We start from the raw sequence: 23,449 nt of genomic DNA, 5'->3' as shown, positions 1-23,449 counted from the left end.
CGACGGATCACGAGAGCTCGGCCGTAGATGGTGGGTGGGCGTGTACAGTTAAGTCTTCTTTCTGGGTATGTTAGCTGCGAGAATCTTGTTGTGAAGTGGTAGCCAACAGGAGCGAGGACGTGATAGATTGTTGGGAACTTCCAGACACATCCCATGCTTAAGATAAAGTGATTGATAAGCCAAGAACATGGGGAGGAGATGCAACATGTTGCTTGGGCAAGGAGGGGAGTGTTGTATGTGACCGGAACAATTGACGAGTGGCACAGGAAGAGGAGGTATATATGGCACCTACAAAGCGAAGGATATGTATCATCTCTCTTATACTGGGCAGTAAAGGAGACAGGTGGCAAGATGAATCTTTCATAAATATATAAAGATAAATAGATACATCCAATAATATCGAATGGTGGTACTCAACACAAACCATCTTATTAAGTTTTTTTGCATGGATCTTATTAAGAATTAAATGCCCAAGATGTCAGATATGCTAAAATATGTAAATAATCTGCAGAATGGGAGATAAATAAAGATAGATTGCATACAACGTTTTTTTTTTGCTATTTGTGTTACTCTTTTAGAAATGAATGAGTTTGCAATGATCAAACTGTGTGTCTGTGTGCACATATATAGCTATAGTTCTAATGATCATGGCAAATTTACAGGAGAACAAACATAAAACTGCAAGCATCTGCCTGATAAGGGACCTAATTCATGCAACGGATTCATATGCCGCACAAGGGACCTTAATTCAGAAATGGGTTTACACAAATCATCATAAATATTTATGCAGAAATGCCAGTGATACTTTAATTATTATTACAATAAGCAGCCCATAGCATACAAATCACGCACCACAACATTACACGGTAAGAACATGGATGTAAGCAGCATGAACACGCATGGTGCTCTTTATTTATTTCTCTATCTTGCTCAAAGTTTTTAATCCATCTCAATACATGACCTGGCACGGGTGTATGTGTGCAGAACAAAATATGAAAACAAAAACTAAAGGATGCCACAAAATAAAATCAATACATTGATAAATTGATGTACTGTCCAGACAGAGCTAATATACATTCCCTCCGTCCCAAAATAAGTGTCGCTGATTTAGTACAAAGACTTTGTACTAAATCAGCGAAACTAAGACTTTGTACTAAATCAGCAAAACTAATTTTGGGACAAAGGGAGTAATTAGTATTAGCTCATAGTAATTTGCTCAATCTATTGAAGGAAATCAATACATGCACACTCGTTCGTTCTTGATGACTCGTCATCAGCACACATGTAGAGTGACACCGGGTACATTCATAAAGGACGAGGGACGTTGCCGTCAGGCCTGGAGGCACTCTGGTCCTTTTGAGTAAGGAATTTTTGCATGGGCAGGCAATCTTTTCGATTGAAGTAACGCTGTTAGATTGGATAATGCTGGCATGCCGGTAGGATAATTGCTGCAGTTAACAGCACGCCAGAAGGATAAAACCTGAACAGTAACACATATAGAAGGTAGAGTGATGAGCTCGCCAGTCGCCACCACGCCGCTCGGCTTCAACGTGGCCCTTCACATCAGGCCTGGAACTCAAGGAAGGAAAAAAGAATGCCGCCATGTGATGAAAGTGCCAGGGGGATACGATCCCTATATTAAGACCGTGGCTTTCCAGTTGCTTCACACCTTCATGTGCCATTTCTTTTTTTATCTTCCTTCTCTTCTAGTGGGAGACATCATAGTTCATACAACGCACGGCTTCCTGAAACACAAGTCAGTACGTCAGCTAAATTTCTTGAATAGCTATAGCATGAAAACAAAATTTGTAAAAAAAATAAGAGAGGAGAAAACCTTCAGGCAGAGGCAATGTTTTACAAAATAAAATGGGAGCCTAAAACATTTATAACTAATATTGTGTATGAGTATCATGAAAATGAGTTACCAACTTCTCTGAACAACTAGGTAGTGATTACAATGAATTCACGAATATGTACAGATTTACTTAACAAACACTCCACATCCAAACAGGAATTGGAATTGGCTTTGACTTGATTCCAACTAGCAATTACTGCTTCGAGATGCTCTCAAGTTAGCAGCTATCATGCTCTGGTGAACCTGATGGTGCAATTACTGCAAACACGATTAACTCTTCTAAAGATGAAACTTCATCAAAGCGTTACTTTCCGTGGATAAGTATCCTGTCTGACGGACGATTTCTTGACTTTTGCTTTCCAGTGGTGTTGTCATTAGGAAGGCCAATCAGGATAATGCTGCTAGACTCTACCGGCATGCTGTTAACTATGGCAATTAAGAGGATAATGCTGTTAACTGCAGCGAGGGACTGTTGTTAGATTTTACCGTCATGCTGAAGCATGCCTTTTTTTCATGTCTTGTACTAGGCATCCACACATCATTTTGACTGGTAAAAAAATGAAATCCACTCTTATGGCTATATGAAATAATGATACAAGTATATATAACTTGAACTACTTTAATACTCTTTCTCGTGCGAGATTTATTATTATTCATGACCTTTACAAGGGAATGGTAGCATCATACATAGGTTGGTCAACTAATTAAGGAGATAACATGACAGACAACAAAGCAAACAACCCAGACTTATATTTCCTTTATATCCCTGTGACCACTAAACGCAGCAAGCAAAGAATCTGATGATGGATCCTGACATGCAGAAGCAAAGAATTCACAGCTTTTGCTTTTGAGAGGGAAAGCAAAGAGAAAAGCAAAGCAAACGCAAGGAAAGCAGCTAATGTGTATGGGTATGCATGGGCCATTTCCCATACTAGCTAGCTAAGCTTATATCCATTCCTCACTACGTGTAGCATATCAAAGGTTGTGCCAGTGCCGCAATTAACCAAGGTAATTACATCAATCCTCTGTATATATTAGCATATCTTCAGATTGATTAATTGCTTCTCGAAATTTACACCTTCCTTTGAACAAAGCATCATTTTATAACTTCTCCAAATGATGGCGTCCATCTCTTGTGCTTTATTTAGGAATGGAAGGAAATTGGATCCTGAGAACGCTGTAGACTGATCTATGGGCTAGAGATTCGAAACGGAGCTGCTGACATTCGAAGGATTGATTTTGATTTGATTCATCATGCCTAAACCAAAGGTAGTCCATCACACACCTAGAACTTCAGTGATTAATGATGCAAATTTGCAACTTGGTTTATTAGCTAGCTACTGAGCAGTGAGCTAGAGCTTCATTAAAATGTGTGGTTGGTATTCATTCGTAGGAACCTTTCCATTTTTAGTCATGCTGCGCCTTCTAGTTTGAAATGAAAGAAGTAAAGAAACAAGACTAAAGTGATAAAACGACATTTTGGTATCTTTATTTATTTAATTGAACATCGCAGGAGATCAATATTCAAGTAAAAAGTATCGATGCTGCCGCAGGAGAGACACTGGACGTTTTGGAGGATACAAGCAAAGGAAATGTGATCTTCGTCCGTGGTTGGCATGGATTTGGGGCATCAGCAACACTCAAGGCAGTAGCTCAACGCCTGAAATCATCAAAATCAAACTTTGACAGGGTTGTTCATGTGGATTGCTCGCTGTGGAAAAGCATGAGGGCCCTGCAAAAGTCGGTCGCGGAGGAGCTAGAGCTTCCACCATCGGTGATGGCCATCTTCGATCGGCGGGACGAGGAGGATGATTTCAGTGGGATAGACGAAGGCTCTCGAGGGGTGATACCAAATATCAGAACAGAAATCTTCAGAAAGCTTGCTAGCAGTAGATTCGTGGTGATATTTCACAATGGGAGTGACAAATACATTGACCTGTATAAGTGTGGTGTTCCGGTAACATCAGTTTTGAGTATCAAGGTGTTGTGGACCTGGCACGGGAGGTTTCAATCCAAATACATACGTCTCCGTAAACGGACAAAGATGGAGCTGCATACTGATGTTGTTGTCAATTTTTCTCATGATGACTGCATCCGTGATGAAGCACTATTGGAAGAGGCCAAGGAGATTGTCGCTTATATGGGTATTCCAGAGCCTTACATGAACCATATAATAGTTGACAAGTGTTTCCAGTATGCCTATGCACTGGGATCTGTCAGTTGGTTCGGTTGGGGGAACTGGGAGGACCATGTTTTTAACTACTTTGTGTGTGATGGGATTATACAAGGGCAAGGCGATAGTTCAGCATGGGGAGTAGCCGATGCTCTACAGAGAAACATGTCTATGGATTGGCTTCGTTTCCGCACTGATGATGATGTTCTTCGCCACCTGCAGTGCAGGCTTCATGACCACTTGCTTTTGGTGCAACACAAGAAGGGCCTCCTACCTGATAATATTGGCATGGATCTTTCTGAGGTGACATCCTGCTTCATCTTACCAGATGGCAACATCTATTATTACCAGATGACGACATTACCAGATGGCATATTGCAACATTCACACAGCAGCAAGCTGCGTGTGTTACATCTCTCTTGGTGCGGCTTCAGTTTTGAATCGCCTCCCTTCCTCTGTTGCAGCCAGCTAAGACTCCTCCAGCTGAAGAACTGCAGAAATATCCCATCAGATAAGCATCCAAGCCACAATGAAGTGATGTCATGCTTCCAGAAGCTGTGGGTGCTGCACCTGAGATCTACAAACTGGTATCGATTACTATCAGAAGAGATGATGAACTTTATGGTTGACCTCAGGGAGTTGACTGTAGAAGAAGTCGAGGATTGGAGCATAAGTGATTTACGTGGCAGGGGACCTTCCCTTGTCAAGGTCCACGTAGAGGAACAAGGCTACTACTTACCAACCAAGGACCAGAACTTGCCTGACCTGTCTAGCGCAAGCTTCCTTAAGGCAGTCATCCTTATCAATTGTGTTCATGTGGAACAGGTTGTCCCCGGCATGCTGCCCCCATTGCTTGAGTCATTCACCTTCTCGCGTGATTCTTATACTCATGACTACGCCAGGATATCTAGAATTTCCTTCCGGGGTTGTTCTCAGTTGAAGAGTATACTATTGCAAGGAGATCTAGGGAAACTCGAGGAGCTGGACCTCTCAGGCACAGCAGTGAAAACCCTCGACCTCAGAGAGTTGGAAATTAACAATATCAAATTCCTCATCTTGTTGGGCTGTGAGAAGCTTTATGCAATATTATGGCCACTAGAAAACAAAATGACAAAGGTTTTGGAGGTAATGCACATCGACACCACACGATCTACATCACATGGCCAAGCTAATTGGGAAGAAAAACCAAGGGACCCTATTGCAGCTGTAGGATCATCATCTATTCTTGTTGCTACTGCTACTGAACTAGGCATCAGTCAACATGCGTCCTTTGATTTTAAATGGTACATCTCTCTAAGGGATACAAGGATCCTTAGGTCGCTTGAACCGGTTAAATATAATGAGCAAAATCATATATATATGGAAATGGGTTCATCTCCTACAAGTGGTGCTATTGCTAGTGACAGTGAAGCTGCTCAAGGAATCCGGAGTCTGTGTAGGCCTGATAAGTATTTATATTCAAGGGGTATCTTCTTTCAATTCAACCAGCGGGCTGGCGCTGAAAATGAAGGTGCAATCAGCTGGATGTCGGATTGCCCAGCTATTCCTACTCCAACAGCTCAAGACTTGTATGTTCACATACAAGATAATCAGGGGATGAAGAGGGGATTACTGCAGCAACAACAAAGCAACATGGAAGGAATTAATACTAGTGCTGACTTAACCGCTTGTTTGGTATTTAACAGTGCTCGCATGCTTCACGTGCATGATAGCTCATCCATCACTTGCATCACATGCCCGCAAGGTTCATACTGGAGGAGCCTTGAATGGTGTCGAGTCGAGAGGTGCCCCGAGCTGCGTACTGTCTTTCGTACTGCCCAGCAAAGTGAGGGTGATAGCTTCTGTCATCAGCTGAGCACATTCTGGGCATCTCAACTCCTGAAGGCACGCTACATCTGGTATTGGAGTGCAATGCGTGTGTTTTCCTCTGTAAACATAGTACTGTTGCACCTGGACTATTGCCCTAGGCTCATACACGTGCTTCCCTTGTCGGAGTCTGTGGACACTTTGCCTTGCCTAGATACCCTGGAAATTGTGTGTTGCGGTGATCTTAGGGAGATCTTCGCTTTGGACCCTAAGCAAAAGGAGCAGAAAGTTATACAGTTTCCCAAGCTAAGGCGCATCCACCTGTATGAGCTCCCCAGCCTGCGGCGCATCTGTGGGAGCAAGATGTCCGCGCCCAACTTGGAGACCATCAAGATTAGGGGCTGCTGGAGCCTCAAGTGCCTTCCTGCTGTCAGCGGAAACAACCAGAAGCTGCCTAGTGTGGACTGTGAGAAGGAATGGTGGGATAACCTTGAGTTGGACGGGGTGGAGGCGAACCACCACTCTTCACTCTATGAGCATAGCCACTCGTCATACTACAAGGCCCAGCTGCCAAGAGGCACAGTTTTAAGGTAAGATACATATGGTCCATCTCTCATTTCATCGATAACTCGATTATAGTGCCAACCAACTTAATTTACCATCCAATCTACACTATTCTAGTTATGATATTATGTGTCTGTGGTGAATCAATCATCTCATTGACGATTTGTTTTTGCTGCATCGTAGGTAATCAGTTCCTTCCATGCGTCGATCTCTACGCGAGCGTTGATCCTGTCATCCTGTGGTGCTTCCTGGACATCAGATGTCTTTGCTGCGATGTATGGTTCATGTTGTTTTCCCTATTTCATGTTGTTTTGGTTAGTTTGGTTTGGTTTGTGCTTTGCGTATGCCCTGCCGAGGTGGAGCACCACTGCAGCAGCGTGGATCTGCATTGCCATGGTGTGGTGGTGCATCCACGAGTTTGGTTTGATTTGATTTGATTGGTTTGGTCAGCTCTGCTCAACTGAGACACTGCGCATCAAAGTAAGCATACATCATCTGGTTGGATAGATGATGTATGTTACAAGCTTTGAGCAAGATAGAAATGAATAAGAGAGTGCATTCAGCCTGGGCAGTGTGACTATGAGCACTCTGCCTGCTCAAGCTGCTTAGATGTTGTGGTGTGGTGTGTGGGATCATGTGGTGTGTGATTTTCAGCCTGTGTGGCGTTGTGCTGTGGTGTGTGATTTTTCATCTACGGACTGATTATTGTAATAATAATCGAGAATTCGTGCTCCAACTTCCGCATAAATGTTGGTGATGATTTGTGTTAATCCACTGCTTGATTAAGGTCCCATATGCAACATACTCCCTCCGTCCTAAAATTCTTGTCTTATATTTGTCTAGATACGGATGTATCTGTGTGATAGCCTGGCTTAATAGGGATGATAGACTACTCATATCAATAAGGAATTCCTTCTTTTCTGGGAGCCCATTCGGACAGAACTCCAAAGTTAAGCGTGCTCAGCTTGGAGTAGTGTCAGGATGGGTGACCGGCCGGGAAGTTGCTTCCGGGTGCGCACGAGTGAGGACAAAGTGCGCAGAAAAGACTAGTATTGATCTGTGGGGCCAGTCTAGATCCAGCCAGGAGTAACGACCACCGGCGGGTGTGTCCGGGGCGTTACAAGTTGGTATCAGAGCCGACCCTCGCGGTTACACGGATGGTTGCGGACAGGTGCGCGGTCATGTTGTTCATGACGTTTGTGACCCGTCGTGGCACCCGGCATGGCGCATGTACCGGACTGGATGCACAGACGGTTGTGCCAAGAGGGAACGTTCCTGTGGCCCGACGAGGACGTCGGTTCCTCTGAGTGGGGGTGTATGTGATAGCCTGGCTTAATAGGGATGATAGACTACTCATATCAATAAGGAATTCCTTCTTTTCTGGGAGCCCATTCGGACAGAACTCCAAAGTTAAGCGTGCTCAGCTTGGAGTAGTGTCAGGATAGGTGACCGACCGGGAAGTTGCTTCCGGGTGCGCACGAGTGAGGACAAAGTGCGCAGAAAAGACTAGTATTGATCTGTGGGGCCAGTCTAGATCCCGCCAGGAGTAACGACCACCGGCGGGTGTGTCCGGGGCGTTACAATCTGACACTAAACCGTGACTAGATACATCCGTATGTAGATAAATCTAAGACAAGAATTTTGGGACGGAGGGAGTATTATATTAATCCATTGCTTGATGAAGGTTCCTTCTCTGGCAGGTGTTTGCATTTTTTGTTCTGTTGGGTGTAATGTTTTTGTGACCTTGTTACGGTTAGGATAATGGGGTTTCCTACTTTTCTACTAGTGTGAACTGCCAGCAAATTTTACATGATCATTAAAACTATAAGCACACATAGTTTATCATTGCACTCTCATCTGCATGGTGATCCGCGCCTTTAGGTCCCTAGGTTCATTCACATTTATATTTTGTATTTTTTTCTGCTAGTTATTCGACCATGTAGATAACACTTATTTTGAATTAGCTTCTATATAAAACTGACATATCATTAGAATAAATAAATTTTATCCAAAATTTACATCCTAAAAAATGGTTGAACTTTGATAAGAAAAATTATACAGATGAACTAATTAATGTTATCTATGAAGAGCATGAAAATGAGTTACCAACCTGTATAAGCAGCTAGGGTAGAAAAGCTCATAGCCTGGTTGTGATTGGTGTGAAGTCATGAATATGTACTGATTTACTTAATAAGAACTTCACTTCTGCAGTGCATATAATCCAGGATGCAACATTTCGGAATTCAGTGTATGAACCGGCTGCTTCATAGGAAAAAGGCCAACGATGTAAAGATTTACCTGACAGGCTTGTCACTTCACATGTACATGCATATGCTCCAGAATGCAACACTTTCGATTTCAGGGATAAATTATGTGGACTTACAAGCTACAACAGATTGAGTAAAACAATTGTGAAATGAAGGGAGAAGAGAAGCACATGAGCGATGATCGCTCGCCCAAACCTACACGCTCTCCAATACAAGACGATACATGAGGGATACCTGGAGATATTGGTCGGTGGTGAGGAAAGTAAAGCAGAGGTTGCCTTGCAAGTGTGCATTCTTACTGCTCAGAGTCAGCAGGTACATGCAAATGAAGGCCTGATGCTGCTACGACTCGCGCCATCGCGTCCAGTATAGCATCCCTGCATGCATTCGCTCGGCCGTTGGCTTTGCATGTTGCAGCTGCTTGTGGCGACGTTTTGGGTCCACATGCAGTGATGCTTGGTGATCACTGCAGACGTCATAGACGATGGCAATGCTGGTCGATAAGGTGATGGCAGTATCCACAGACATAGCCCGAATGGAGCACCGACGGTTTCTGAATGGCGAGAGAAAAAGACCACAGAGTGAAGGATCAGACAGACAATGTGTGCAGCACTAGTTCAGTTGATGCATAGTCAGACTCAGACCGCAACACAGCTACGAGTGATCTGCTTCTTGCTGGCATACGCATGACGGGCTAATTTCATTTTCAGTTTCGTATTGGTAATATTCAAACAGAATGGAGTTATTCTCGCTTTTTTGAAAAGAGAGGCACCAAGAAAAAGGAGGTGATTTCTCAATATCCGCAGCAGCCTATGAGAGGGAAAAAAATTGTGCTATATTTCCGTATGGAAGAACAAATCTCACTTCTTTCCCAAACAACACAGCTCAAATCCTCAAAAAGGACATGGGAAATTTGAAGGGGGGTAAATAGAGAAACAGAGAATAAGGTGGGAGGATGTTTCTCTGAAACTCTGAAACTCTGATTCTCTGTTTATCTCCTTGGATACATGGAGAGAGGAGGGAGGAGAACCGTATTGCTATTCCTACCAGCAAAGAAAAACAGAACAACAGCACCCAGTTAGTATCCCCTTTTTGTTTTTGTTTTTTTGAGGAATTTTCTTATCTGGTTTGTAAGTAACAACAAGTGTTTGTGTGATTGTTCATCACCATGAATCTCCTTAGATAGTTATTAAAATGACAAAAAAAATAACCCAAGTAGCCAAACCAAAAGACAAGCAGGTTGCTACTTGCTACAACCATGTAAATAAACACACCAACGAAACAAGATGAAGCACAAAATGAATGGAACAGGCACAGGTGCAGTTGCCAAGGTAGTCCTCATTGGCGGGTCGAGCACTGGTCCGCTGCCGTGGAGCCAGCTGCAAGCGCCCCCAAAAGACGGCGCGCAGAGAGAGACTTCCCTGCTCTCTCGCCTGATGCATCGCCTCCTCGATTTCAAGCCACCTCCGCCTATCCGCCGCCGCCGGCTCGCCTCCCCCTCCTGGAGCAACTTTTGACCGTGGATCGGCCAGCCGCACCGACGGTGACGGCATCAAATCCAGAGCAGCAGCGGCCGCTAGGCTGAGGAAAGAGTGGCGACGGGAGAAAAGGGGATCTGCGAGTGGCGAAAGAGCAAGGGGATAGAGAAACAAATACATCTGAATACATTCTCATTGCTTATTTGATTCCTGGGATAGAGAAACACACGAATATGAAAAAAAACGCAGAATTGCAGTGACTTGTAAAATTGCAGCGACCTTAATCAAGCAATGGATTAACACAAATCATCGACAACATTCATGCAAGAAGCCGGAGTAATAGTTCAACCATTATTACAACAATCAGTCCATAGCTTACAAATCACGCACCACAACACAAAACACACAGGAGCAGCATGCATCTAAGCAGCATGAGCAGGCAGGACGCTCATACTGCCCAGGCTGAATGCACTCTCTTATTCATTTCTATTTTGCTCAAAGCTTGCAACACGCATCATCTATCAAACCAGATGATGGATGCTTACTTTGAGTCTTTGACGCATATGTGGCTCAATCGAGCGGAGCTGCCCAAAACCAACCAAACCAAATCAAATCAAATCAAACCAAACCAAACTCTGAGGATGGCACCACCACACCATGGCAACGCTGATCCATGCAGCTGCAAAGGATCCGCACCTTGGCATTGCAGATGCAAAAGCGCAACCAAACCAATCAAAACAACATGAAGTAGGGAAAGCAACATGAAACGATACACTGCAGCAAAGACATCCGCTGCGTAGGGAGCACCACAGGATGACAGGATCGACGCTCATGTCCCATGGAAGGAACTGATTACCTGCAGTGCAGCGAAGACAAATTGGCAATGAGATGATTGGTTCACTACACATAGGAGTACACTAACTAGAGCAGTACAAATTAGAATGGTCAAACATGCAGGCTAGCACTCCAAGAGAGTTAGCCATGAAAAGAGAGATAGGTCATATGTATCTCACCTTAGTACTGTGCCTCTTTGCTGCTGGGCCTTGTAGTACGACGAGTGGTTATGCTCATAGAGTGAAGGATGGTGGTTCGCTTCCACCCCATCCCACTCCAGGTTATCCCACCAATCCTTCTCGCAGTCCACACTAGGCAGCTTCTCGTTGTTTCTGCTGACGGCTGGTAGGCTCCTGAGGCTCCAGCAGCCCCTGATCTTGACGGTCTCCAAGTTGGGCGAGGACATCCTGCTCCCACTGATGTGCTGCAGGCTGGGGAGCTCATACAGGTGAATGCGCCTTAGCTTGGGGCATCCTATAATTCTCTGCTGCTTTTGCTTAGTGTCCAAAGCGAAGACCTCCCTTAGATCACCGCAACACACAATCTCCAGGGTATCCAAATGAGGCAAAGTGTCCACAGACTCGGATAAGGGTAGCGCATGTATGAGCCTAGGGCAATAGTACTATGTGTGCAAAGGAAAACATATGTATTGCACTCCAATCACAGATGTAGCATGCCTTTGGGAGTTCAGATGCCCAGAATGTGGCCAACTCATAACAGAAGCTATCACCCTCACTTGGTTGGGGAGTATAAAAGACAGTACTTAGCTTGGGGCACCTCTCGACTCGGCACCATTCAAGCCACCTCCAGCATGAACCTTGTGGTTGTGGGCATGTGATGCAAGTGACGGATGAGCTATCATGCACGTGAAGCATCCGAGCATTGTTAACTATGAAACCAGGGAAAACAGCGCTAACATTAATTCCTTCAGTGTTGCTCTGTTTTTGCTGTAGTAGTCCCCTCTTCACCTCCTGCTCATCATGTATGTGAAGATACAAGTCTTGGGCCCTTGGAGTAGGACTACCTGGGCAATCCCATATCCAGCTGGTTGCATCCTTCATTATCAGCGTCAGCCTGTAGGTCCCTTTGAAAGAAGGCATCCCTTGCATATAAATAATTATCAGGCTGACACAGACTCCGGATTCCTTGAGCAACTTCACTGTCACCAACAGTAGCGCCACTTGTAGGAGATGAACCCATTTCCATATATACATGACTGTGCTCAATATATCTTTTAACTGGTTCAAGCGACCTAAGGATCCTTGTATCCGTTGTAGAGATGTACCATTTAACTTCAAATGGTGCATGTGGACTGATGCCCAGCTCTGTAGCAGTAGCAACAAGAATAGATGATGACCCCATAGCTGCAATAGGATCCCTGGGTTTTTCTTCCCAATTAGCTTGGCCAGGTGATGTATATCGTATGGTGTCGATGTGCAGTACCTCCAAAACCTTTGTCATGCCGTATTCTGATGGCCATAATATTGCACAGAGCTTCTCGCAGCCCAGCAAGATGAGATGTTTGAGGTTTTGGGCTCTCACTTCCCTGAGGTCAAGGGTTTTCACTATTGTGCCCGAGAGGTCCAGCTCCTCAAGGCTCCCTAGAACTCCTATTAGTAGTATACTCTTCAACTGAGAACAACCCCGGAAGGAAATGCTAGATATGTCGGTGCCATAAATTCCAGTTTTGAAGGTGAATGACTCAAGCGATGGGGGCAGCACGCCGGGGACAACTTGTTCCAGATCAACACAATTGTAAAGGATGATCGTCTTGAGGAAGCTTGCGCTGGACAGGTCAGGGAATGGTGCATGATTAATAAAGTAGTACTGTGATTCTACGTGGACCTTGACAAGGGAAGGTCCCCTACCACGTAAATCACCTATGCTCCAACCCTTGACTCCCTTCACATACAACTCCCTGAGGTCAGCCATGAAGTTCATCATCTCTTCTGATAGTAATCGATACCATCGTGTATACATCAGGTGCAGCACCCATAGCTTCTGGAAGCATGACATATCTTCATTGTGTATTGGATGCTTATCAGATGCGATATTACTGCATGTATCTAGCAGGAGGAATCTTAGCTGGCTGCAACACAGGAAGGGAGTCGATTCAAAACTGAATCTGCAATAAGAGAGATATAACACACGCAGCTTGCTGCTGTGTGAATGTTGGAATGTGCCATCTGGTAATGTCGTCATCAGTCCTGTAATGACGAAGAAGGATGTCGCCTCAGAACGCACCATGCCAATCTCATCAGGTAGGAGGCCTTATCTCCCTTGTGTACCACCAAAACCCAGCGGTCAAGAAGTCTGCACTGCAGCTGCAGGTGACGACGAATGACATGAGAAGCCCACTCTCTCGAGTCCAAAAGCCAATCCAAATGCACGTTTCTTTGTAGAGCATCGGCAACTCCCCATGCTGATGTATCACCTTGCCCTTGTATAATCCCATCGCATACCAAGTAGTTTGAAGCATGGTTCCCCCAGTTCCTCTCCCAGTCCCCCCTGTTCCCCTGGTCGGTGAGCCTGGCAGATCCCAGTTGAAAGGCGTACTGGAAGCACTTCTCAACTATCATATGGTTCATGTAAGGCTCTGGAATACCCAAATAAGTGACAACCTCCTTGGCCTCTTCCAGTAATGCTTCATCACGGATGCAATCATCATGAGAATAGTTGACAACAATATCAGTATGCAGCTCCATCTTTTCCCATTCCTTGTAATATATGTATTTGGATCAAAATCTCCCATGCCAGGTCCACAGCACCCTATTATTCAAAATTGGTATTACTGGGACACCACACTCGTACAGATCAATGTACTTGTCACTCCCATTGTGAAATATCACTACAAATCTGTTGTTAGCAAGCTTTCTGTAGATTTCTGTGCTGATATCTGCTATCACCCCTCGAGAGCCTTCATCTATCCCACTAAAATCATCCTCCTCGTCGCACCAATCAAAGATGGCCATCACTGATGGCGGAAGCTCCAGCTCCTCCGCGATTGACTTTTGCAGGGCCCTCATGCTTTTCCACAACGAGCAATCCACATGAATAACCCTGTCAAACTTTGATTTTGATGATTTTAGACGTTGCGCTACTGCCTTGAGTGCCGCTGATGCTCCAAACCCATGCCAACCACCGACAAAGATCACATTTCTTTTCCTTGTATCCTCCAAAACGCCAATTATCTCTCCTGCTGCAGCATCGATATTTTTTGCTTGGATCTTGATCTCCTGCAATGTTCACCAATAACAATATCAAATGAGGTTTATCACTTTATCCTTGTTTCTTTAATTCTTTTCATTTCAAACTACAAGTTGCATCATAACTAAAAATGAAAAAATTCCTACGGAGGAACACAACTATTTAATGAAGATCCTGGTCGGATGAGCTCACTAGCTAAAGGAACCAAGTAAGACACACATCTGCAGCATTAAACACTGAAAATTGAAGTGCATGCGTGATGAATATACCTCCGGTTTAGACATGATGAATCAAATAATCCTTCAAATGTCAGCTGTTCCATTCGGAATATCTAACCCATAGAACAGTCTACAGCAATATCCAGATCCAATTTCCTTCCTTTCCAAAATAAAGCACAAGAGGTTGACAAAATCATTTGGAGAAGTTATAACATGATGCTTTGTTCAAGGAAGGTATAAATTTCGAGAAGCAAGTAAACAGTCTGCAGATTGCAAAGGATTGATGTAGTTACCTTAATTAACTCCTGCAACGACCTCACGTAGTGATGATGAATATAAGCTCAACTAGCTAGCATGGGAAACGGCCCATGCATATGCAATGCATACACATTAGCTGCTTTCCTTGTGCTTGCTTTGCTTTCTCTCTCAAAAGCAAAAGCTGTGAATTCTTTGCTTCTACACACCACATCCATCATCAGATTCTTTGCTTGCTGCTTTAAAGATTACAGGGATATAAAGGTAAAGACAAATCTGGGTTGTTTGCTTTGTTTGACCAACTTATGTACGAGGCTACTATTCCCTTGTGTAACAGGCAGTGTGGTTTTCGGCATAGAGGCTGCACCTAAAACATGATCCTAAATTCTTCCTTTTTCATATAGCCATAATAAACTCGCACAAATATCAATAATAAACTCGCATGAGAAAGTGTATTAAAGTAGATCAAGTTATATAATTTTATATAGCCATAAGATTACATATTGGACCACGTACATACTCTTACAGTCTTACCACAATCACAACGACTTGAAAAGAAAAGGAATGCTTCAGCGCGCCGGTAAAATCTAACAGTAATCCCTTGCTGCACGTATATTGTCAAGGACCTCGGTGCCCAAGACAGCAGGACCTCGACTACGTAGTTCGTAGTCTCGGTTGATAGGAGCACTAGGGTTTTTGCCTAACTGCTCAATGGTGCAGGAGAAGAGATTAGGAGTAGAGAAGGAGGCAGGAGATAATGATTTATTTCTTGCCATCAAAGAGTGCAGATTACAGGATATATAAAGGCCTTATGGGCTTCTAACAAACTAGGAAACTAACTACTCCTGGACTCTACCGAAAAAGGCTTTCGCCCCGCTTTATATATAAAGCAAATGCCCAAGGCAACATCCAACCAGGTTCAGAACCACATACACACACATGAAAGTTCCAGACAAATAAGTAAAGAGAGGGTTAATGCTGAGGGCACAGCTCAACAAGCTCAAAAGAAAAACAAAAAGGCACACGCGCCGGGAGAGATATAGCGACTAGTCGGGCTCCGGCGGTGGCGGGGGGAGCGGGGGCGCCAAGCGGAAGGCCATCGATCGAAGGTCGGCGAGGAGGGTGCTGATGACGTCCCGGTTCTGTGGGCGGCTAAGCTGCCGCCAGAGCTGCAGGAACCAACGTAGGATCAGGACTCCTTGCCCCGATCATGCCTCGCCAGCTGTGGCGTCGGCTGCTGCTCCTGGGCGCGCGACCCGCGCCTGTACGCAGCGCCCCACATGACATATATCCTGATTGGCCTTCGTAACGACAACATAGACCATCACTGGAAAGGAAAACACAAGAAATGGTCCTTCGGGCAGGATACTAATCCTCGGAAACTAACGCCATCGTGAAGTTGCATCTGCTCAGGAGTTAATCCTGTCTGCACCATCAGATTCACCGCGACATGATATATGCTAGCTTAAGAGGATCTGAAGCAAATAAAGACAGGGTGCCAGAATCATCGGCCAGCATTGTCACACAATTATTCCCCAATTCTTGTCCTAACAAACCTGCGATATATTAGGAAAGTGCAAGCTTTGTCAAACAGTGGACAAAATTAAGCAGTAAACATAGTTAGCTGCAATAGTAGTAGTACGTAGCTAGCTATTAGCTAATGTGCATTACTACACCAAGGAAGCATTTACTTGAAAAGCTAACTATAATGTATGAAGGGAAATTTCTGGAAGGAGAGTCAGTTCTTTGATCTTGCAAGCAGGACTAGATTTGGGGGGCTAACCTGGACTACAACTTCACTTCCTTCAGTTCAGCATGAAGGTGAGAACCTGTATCTTTAGTCACATGATATCTAGTAGCAGATTGTGTTGGTCACATCTGAAGGAAGTCAAGAAGACAGTATCTTGTTTGTTATATTGACAGAAGATGGCTCCAATGCGAGGATGGACTCAGGTATTATACTGGAAACAGCAAGTGTAGTTTCATCGCTTCCAGCTTCCAGAACCGAATTACACACCGAGCACCACGTAGGCAGTCATGATCAGAATTAACAACAACCCATTTAGCCCAAGTTTTCACCTACAGAACAAGGACAACTGGACAAGGAAGATGCCAGCTTCCCAACATTAACGCAACGCAATTATATCCCCTGTTTTGACGCCGGTACTGAGCTGAAGTGAACTTGAATCGAACGGCAACATGTATCAAGACAAGGGACGAATTGCAAGGAACCACAGAATGTACGTGAGGCGCTAACATAGTGACATGCACAGGATCTGAATTCTGAATCTGAATCTGAATGCTGACCGCACAGGATAAGATACTGCGCGTTTGGGAGTGCAGGGATTTTACAGAGCATGGTGGTGGTAGCACAGGAAATTTCAGAGAAACGTGGTAGGGCTGCACACAGAGAAGGTGGTTAGCGCAGGCTGCTGGCTCGAATTAACCTGCAACGAGAAATAAGGGTGAGGATTTGAGACCTTGTTGCTGCTCTAGGGCTCAGGAGGGGGAGGAAGAAGCGCCACGGGCATGGGAGATTGGGAGGCGCGATGAGCGGATTCGGGAGGGGAGGGTCGCTGCAGCGGGGAGAAGGTAGGCCATGGGAAGGAGAGGGTGGGGGAGGGGAGGCCGCCATCGGAGACTGGGAGGAGGAGTGGTGATGCGCCATGGGAAGGAGGGGAGGGGAGGTGACTGTGGGCGCTGCTCGTGGAGGAATACGAGGAGGAGCGGGTCCGTGGAGAAGGGTTGAGTCGCTTGTCGATTCGGGGAGGAAGAAGGGGGAAGAGATCCAAAGACCTTGCTAAAATGCACGATTAACGGTTAACCTTTGAAAAAGGGGTTTCCACCGCTTTGTATTAAAAAAGCAACCACATCGATACCGATACAATCAACGATAGATGTTAAAGCGGGGGCAGCACATGCACGCCCAAAATAAATGAAAGAAAAAAATGCAAAAAAGAACAAATGCGGAGAACGGCGGATCAACAAAAAACGAAAAAGCCTCGCGGCCTTTGCGTCCACCGAAGATCTCCCATCAAGCTCCTAGACTCCGAAGTGCCGGCACCAATCAACACCTTCAAGAAGGGACGATGCTGCTGCCAAGGGTCTCTCTCGCTACGCTGCGAGGAGAAAGGAAGGGTACCCCCTGACGCCCTCCAGGAAGGTCCAGTGCCACCCTCAGGCGCCACCGCGTCGGTGTCGGAAAGGCCGACGGGGATTCCTCCCGATCCCAACCATCACCCAAGGCGCTCCAGAGCACTCCACCATATCCTGCGCTCGGGCATGGAATTAACCGTTAACCTCCCTCGTTCAGCTATCAAAATCAGTTGTGTTTAATTCATGCTAAAACTGGGTTGAACGCATGTCTTCTCATTGAGCCCAAGAAAAATAGGCATCCTGCTTAACAAAAGCATCAACATAAGAAAAAACCACTTGCACACGCTATGCATGTCAAAGATTGAACAAAAGAACCATCAATTTGAGAAAAACCACAAAATAGAGTCTTGATTGACATGGATCTAGCTAGGTGTCAGTTGTTCATGGAGTAGAATGGTGGGCACTGGATGATAAGATCACACACCGTGAGAAGGCCTTGTGCTCTAGCTATGTCTAGGGTAAAAAAGCATGTCACATTAATTTATGGAGGGAGTTAGAAAATAGACAAGAGTCACAATCAAGCCCCCATACAATCCGAGTTAACAAAGCGATTTCTCCCGATCACAACCATCACCTAGGGCACTTCGGAGCAATCCACCATACCGCCCACCACCCTGCACGAGCACGAGCTTGAAGCCATCCCCGTCGTCTCATCATGGCGCCATAAAGGGAGGCCTGCACAGTGAAGAAGAAGAGTTGGGACGCGGGGCAGCAGTACCGTCGGCCTGCGGGAGGGCTCGACCACCACTGTCAATGACAGTACCCGACCGGACGCGCCAGCAGGAGCAAACAAGGCCCATGGCCCCACAGGCCCGGCCGGGCTCTGAAATTCCCGTGAAGCTCCCGCCGTTGCGCCAAAAAGAGCATGCCGTCGACGTCGCCGCCCCCTGTCCGAGCTTCCCCTCCATACCTCGCATGAGACAACAAGTAATCCCCGGAGCTGGCCCGCTAGAACCCAGATGGGGCCCTACGGCCCAGATCTGGGCCAAGGACGCGCCGCCAACCACCCTACGACCCCCGGCCGTCCCGCCGCCAAGGGAAGCGCCACCACCACACTGGCCGCCGACCACCACCACAAGGACGCTGGGCAACGGTTACTGAGCCGACGTCTCATGCCCCAGGGAGAGGAGCTGCGCATGGGTAAAGGAGGACCCGCCGCCGCCAACGCCACCCGAGCCAGATCTGGGGGCGGCCGCCGGCGGCGACGGGGGGAGAGGGAGGAGGAAGGGGGCGAAGGGAAGGATCTGTGCGCCTCCTGACCGCCCCCGAGGAGGCGGCGCTCGGGCATGGAAGGGAGAGGGGGGAGCGTCCGGGATTCGATTAACGGTTAACCTCCCTCGTTCAGCTATCAAAATCAGCTGTGTTTAATTCATGCTTAAACTGGGTTGAACGCGTGTCTTCTCATTGAGCCCAAGAATAATAGGCATCCTGCTTAACAAAAGCATCAACATAAGAAAAACCACTTGCACACGCTACGTGATATGGTTATATGCAGGTCAAAGATTGAACAAAAGAACCATCAATTTGAGAAAAGCCACCAAAAAAAAGTCTTGATGGACATGGATCTATCTAGGTTCTAGTTGTTCATGGAGTAGAATGGTGGCCACTGGATGATAAGATCGCACACCATGAGAAGGCCTTGTGCTCTAGCTATGTCTAGTGTAAAAAAACGTGTTACGCTAATTTATGGAGGGAGTTAGAAAACCGTCAAGAGTCACAATCAAGCTCCCATACAATCCAAGTTAACAAAGTGAGCAGGAGCAAGGTCATGCCTTGGTCTTCAACTTTAAGCTTCCGGAGTTTGAGCCCCGACCTTAACGAGGTTCCGGAAGCACGAGACTCTCGGAGCAACGGCAAAGTTTGAGCATCTCTAGTTGGAACTCTAAAGTCTAGCATTTTCTTCAATGAATGCACAAACCTCTGTTGGTCTATACCGAGCTCCCAAAGTTTGGAATCTCAGACGTCGGCGCTGCATTTTCCGAATGCTATATTGGATACAAAGAGAATGAGAAAACATTGGCTTTTTTGAAAGAAAAATGATGAAAAGAAATGTACACCTGGTCAAAGTGGCCGCCGGATGACCCCGAGCTAGCAGTGCCCCGTTGACATATTTTGTGTTCCTTCCAATCTCACTAGTAGAAGAGTAAAAAAAATAAAAAAAATAACGTTGGCACCGTGAAAAAGAGGCCACGTTTGTACTAACCTGGATTTGATCCGGAGCCGGACGTGTCCCTTCGGGAAGCTTCGGAACGTGCGCCCAACCGGCCGAGACCGCGAGCCGGTAAAGTCTTTCCCGAGTTTGCCCCTGGCACTTGCAATTATTTAGCCGCCCCGTGCCACCGGCACCCCCCTTAGCAAAGGCACAGATCCATCCCGGGCGGAAGCCGCTCCCCAAATCCACACCTCCCCTTGCTCTCGCGATTAGGGTTTCCGCCGCCGCCGCGCCGCCCGTCTCCCCCGCCGGCCAGTTCTCCTCCCCACCTCCCCCGCGAAGCGCCGGCCGCCGCCGCCGCCGCCGCCATGTACGGGCACCGCGGGTAAGCCCCTCTCTCATGCCGGTAACATTCCTCGATTCGCCTCGGCACGGGGCGGTTTCTTATTATCTCTGCCCGTGGGTTTGCGATTGGCGTGCCTAGGCTGTCTAGGATGTTAGTTTACTCGTAGATTTTGGCTTGGTGCTCCCTTAATCGCCGTGTCCGGTGAGGATTGCATGGTTAGCCTCTGTTCTGTCATTTAGAATCTCTAGTTTGTTTGTACCTGTGCCCGTCTGCTGTGTTATTAGTTTTGTTCGCAAATTTGCGCGCCGTGCCTGGTGTTGCGGCTGTGGCAATCCGTCGGAGGCCGATTCAACTGCTAGCCTCAATCCTTTTGGGTCGAATCGAATTTTTAGTATTTTTACTAGCCATCCCTGTTTCCTGCTTTTTGATGTGCAAACTCGAACCTAAGTTGGGCCATTACATTAATGTGTAATTCCTCGTGGTAATAATGATGCATAAAACTTGGTTTGGTATCCAATTGGCAACCTGCTTAAGTTGTTAGTTTATTTTGACATCAACCTGCTTAAGTAAACTTTGTTAGTTTATTTTGACATAGTGATCACCAACCCCCTAATCCTCGTACTGTCATTTTTGTTTGTTCTGAACCTGTCTGTTATGTCAGTTTTCATGTGAGAACCTTCTGTGGTAGTTCATCACAAAGCTTGTGGTTGTGATGACCTTAGGCCGACCCATTTAGGTTGTATGTCGAGTTAATATTGCAACAGCATCAGCTGATCATTTGGAAGAAATATAAACCTGTTTCCTGGGTGCAGTTGGTCAAACTTGGTGCTAATGTGTAGGCCTTTACATCGTAATGAACTATGCTCATGGTCTCCATACATAGGTCAGCATGATAATGATGTATACATGAAACTTATGGTGCTATGGATAGCTCAGATTTTACAACATTAAAAGGGGAAGTATGCTCTTTTAATCTGCATGCAAGACAAAGTTTGCCCCCAGTGAATTATATTTTGAAGCACCAGCTTTTTAATTTACGAATAATGTTGATGATTACTGAAACTTGATCTGTTTAATCCTTTTGCCCACTTAAAGACTTGGATTGAAGACTTGGATTAGATAGGAATTATTGGATGTACTTTGCTGCTTGATTTTTAAGCACATCATACTATTCTGCTACCCATGTTATCACCTTTTTACTTGTCTTCAAGTAATGAATGTTGTTGCATTTCAGTTCTGTTTACCTGCCAAGCATTAATACCTTCTGTAGATTATTTAATTTATGCGCAATTACTTCTCTTTATATGTTTGGGTTATTTTTTATGAAAATGGGATTGAGAGATGGGGGGATATTCTCCTTTTTCTTTTTGGGATTGGATTATTTGAAGGGCAATGATGGGAAGCGGGGGGGTTTCGGATGGGTACGAGGGATCAAAGAGGCCACGAATGATGGAATCGAATCCATACTTCGCAGTGAACGCAGGGAGCCCGTTGGACGTCTCAAAGCGGGCCAGGATGATGGAGCCAGGCCCCCCATATTTTGCAGGCATGGGAAGCAGCGCTGGTGGCAGCGGCAGCGGCTTCTACCCAACCTATGGCGGCAACATGGCTGGTGCTGCAGGGGTTAACAGTGGCATCCAAAACTTTCCAGCGGTCCGTCTGCGAGGGCTCCCTTTTGACTGCGAGGATGTTGACATCAGCAAGTTTTTTGCTGGGCTGGACATAGTGGACTGCCTCCTGGTCCACAAGAATGGGCGCTTCTCTGGCGAGGCCTTTGTTGTCTTCCCTTCATCCATGCAAGCGGAGTTTGCGCTGCACCGCAACAGGCAGAACATGGGCAGGAGGTACGTGGAGGTTTTCAGATGCAAGAAGCAGGATTACTACAGTGCAATAGCCGCTGAGGTGAACCAGGGCGGTCCTCTCCTTGAGCCGGAGCACCGGCACTCGTCGCCTCCTCTGCGGTCCAGGAGGCTGTCTGAAGACAAGAGCAGCATGGAGTACACTGAGGTGCTGAAGCTGCGCGGGCTTCCCTACTCCGCCACCATCGAGGACATCATCAAGTTTTTTGTTGAGTACGAGCTGTCGGAGGAGAACGTGCACATCGCTTACCGTGGGGACGGCAAGGCCACTGGCGAGGCCTTTGTGGAGTTCCCGACGGCCGAGGTTGCCAAGACTGCCATGTGCAAGGATAAGATGACCATCGGGACGAGGTACGTGGAGCTGTTCCCGTCAACCCCGGAGGAGGCGAGCAGGGCGAAGCCGCGAGGCAGGCAGTGAGCGGTGCCCTGCCAGACGCTGAGGCCTGGGTGTGAGAACAGCTGCTACGTCTCGTTCCAGTTTCAGCCTTTTCGCTCTTCATGCTTTATAATTGTATCAATCATGTCGGATTGTGTTTAGTTTGCGTTCCTGTTTCTAGCTGTGTGGAGACATTTTCTGATGCGACTTGTCTCGAACTGCCTCTTGTGGGAAAAAGTGGTGCATGAGATACTTTGCTGAGTTTGTAACTGGTACCATCCTTCGTTTGAAGAAAGCATTTGTACCTCATGTTATTATTCTTTTTTGTGTTGTTCTGTGGGCAGAGATTATCTGTAACCTTTTGATTGCTTTTGTTGTATTTTGATTACTCATCATGCAAAAACCCTCGATTATGTTAAAAAAGGCTCGCTGGTTTAGCTGAAAATGTCTCCACCTCTGCTGTAGTAGTGGTAATGTTAGCCTTGCGATTGTTGGGTACGCCTCTGTTGCACGCTTATTCAATAAGTGCTTGCGATTGGAATTTAGGAACGATCACAAGTTCAGAAATGAAAACTCGCAGATGCTTGCTCTGCCATCTCTGTTACAAATGGCATGGATGACGAAAGAAAAAAGTGCAGGTCTCCGTGTTAATCTCTGATAGAAAACCTGCTTGTTCGTGCCAAGAACTATGACTTGTGAACCTTGCACATAAATTTTTGTAGAACTAAAGCATCGACATTATCATGTCAGATTCTTGGTTCACCTCTGCCTGCTGCCTTGCTTGAGGGGGTAAGATTTCTGCGATGGAGAACGAGAGGCACGTGATGAGGACTGTGAGTGGTGAGGCCCACGCTGGACACGCGTCGTGCAAAGGAGCCGGCTTACGAGTGCTTATTATCAGTC

General features: G+C 46.1%; 2 protein-coding genes and 1 pseudogene across 3 annotated transcripts; 2 read left to right on the top strand and 1 right to left on the bottom strand.

Moving 5' to 3' along the window:
• Positions 1-2,652: 2,652 nt before the first annotated feature.
• LOC123131722 (uncharacterized) lies at positions 2,653-7,180 on the top strand. The gene is made up of 4 exons (XM_044551396.1): positions 2,653-2,863; positions 3,004-3,124; positions 3,369-6,424; positions 6,582-7,180. Exons 2-4 carry the CDS (start codon positions 3,110-3,112, stop codon positions 6,583-6,585), a joined length of 3,075 nt encoding a protein of 1,024 aa, XP_044407331.1. The 5' UTR covers positions 2,653-2,863; positions 3,004-3,109; the 3' UTR covers positions 6,586-7,180.
• A 3,972-nt stretch (positions 7,181-11,152) lies between these two features.
• LOC123131721 (uncharacterized) lies at positions 11,153-17,367 on the bottom strand (annotated as a pseudogene).
• Positions 17,368-20,143: 2,776 nt separating this feature from the next.
• On the top strand, positions 20,144-22,860 carry LOC123131720 (heterogeneous nuclear ribonucleoprotein H3). Of its 2 annotated transcripts, none has more exons than XM_044551394.1 (2): positions 20,144-20,350; positions 21,700-22,860. In XM_044551394.1, exons 1-2 carry the CDS (start codon positions 20,334-20,336, stop codon positions 22,586-22,588), a joined length of 906 nt encoding a protein of 301 aa, XP_044407329.1. In that variant the 5' UTR covers positions 20,144-20,333; the 3' UTR covers positions 22,589-22,860. The 2 variants fall into 2 exon arrangements, with proteins under 2 accessions (XP_044407329.1, XP_044407330.1); XM_044551395.1 differs by lacking the exon at positions 20,144-20,350 and adding an exon at positions 20,387-20,863 and having other exon boundaries at positions 20,903-22,860.
• Positions 22,861-23,449: the final 589 nt, after the last annotated feature.

This window comes from Triticum aestivum, chromosome 6A, assembly GCF_018294505.1.
Source record: "Triticum aestivum cultivar Chinese Spring chromosome 6A, IWGSC CS RefSeq v2.1, whole genome shotgun sequence".
NCBI classification, from domain to species: Eukaryota; Viridiplantae; Streptophyta; class Magnoliopsida; order Poales; family Poaceae; genus Triticum; species Triticum aestivum.
The sequence above is the reverse complement of the archived record's forward strand: the minus strand, read 5'-3'. Positions and strand labels throughout refer to the sequence as shown.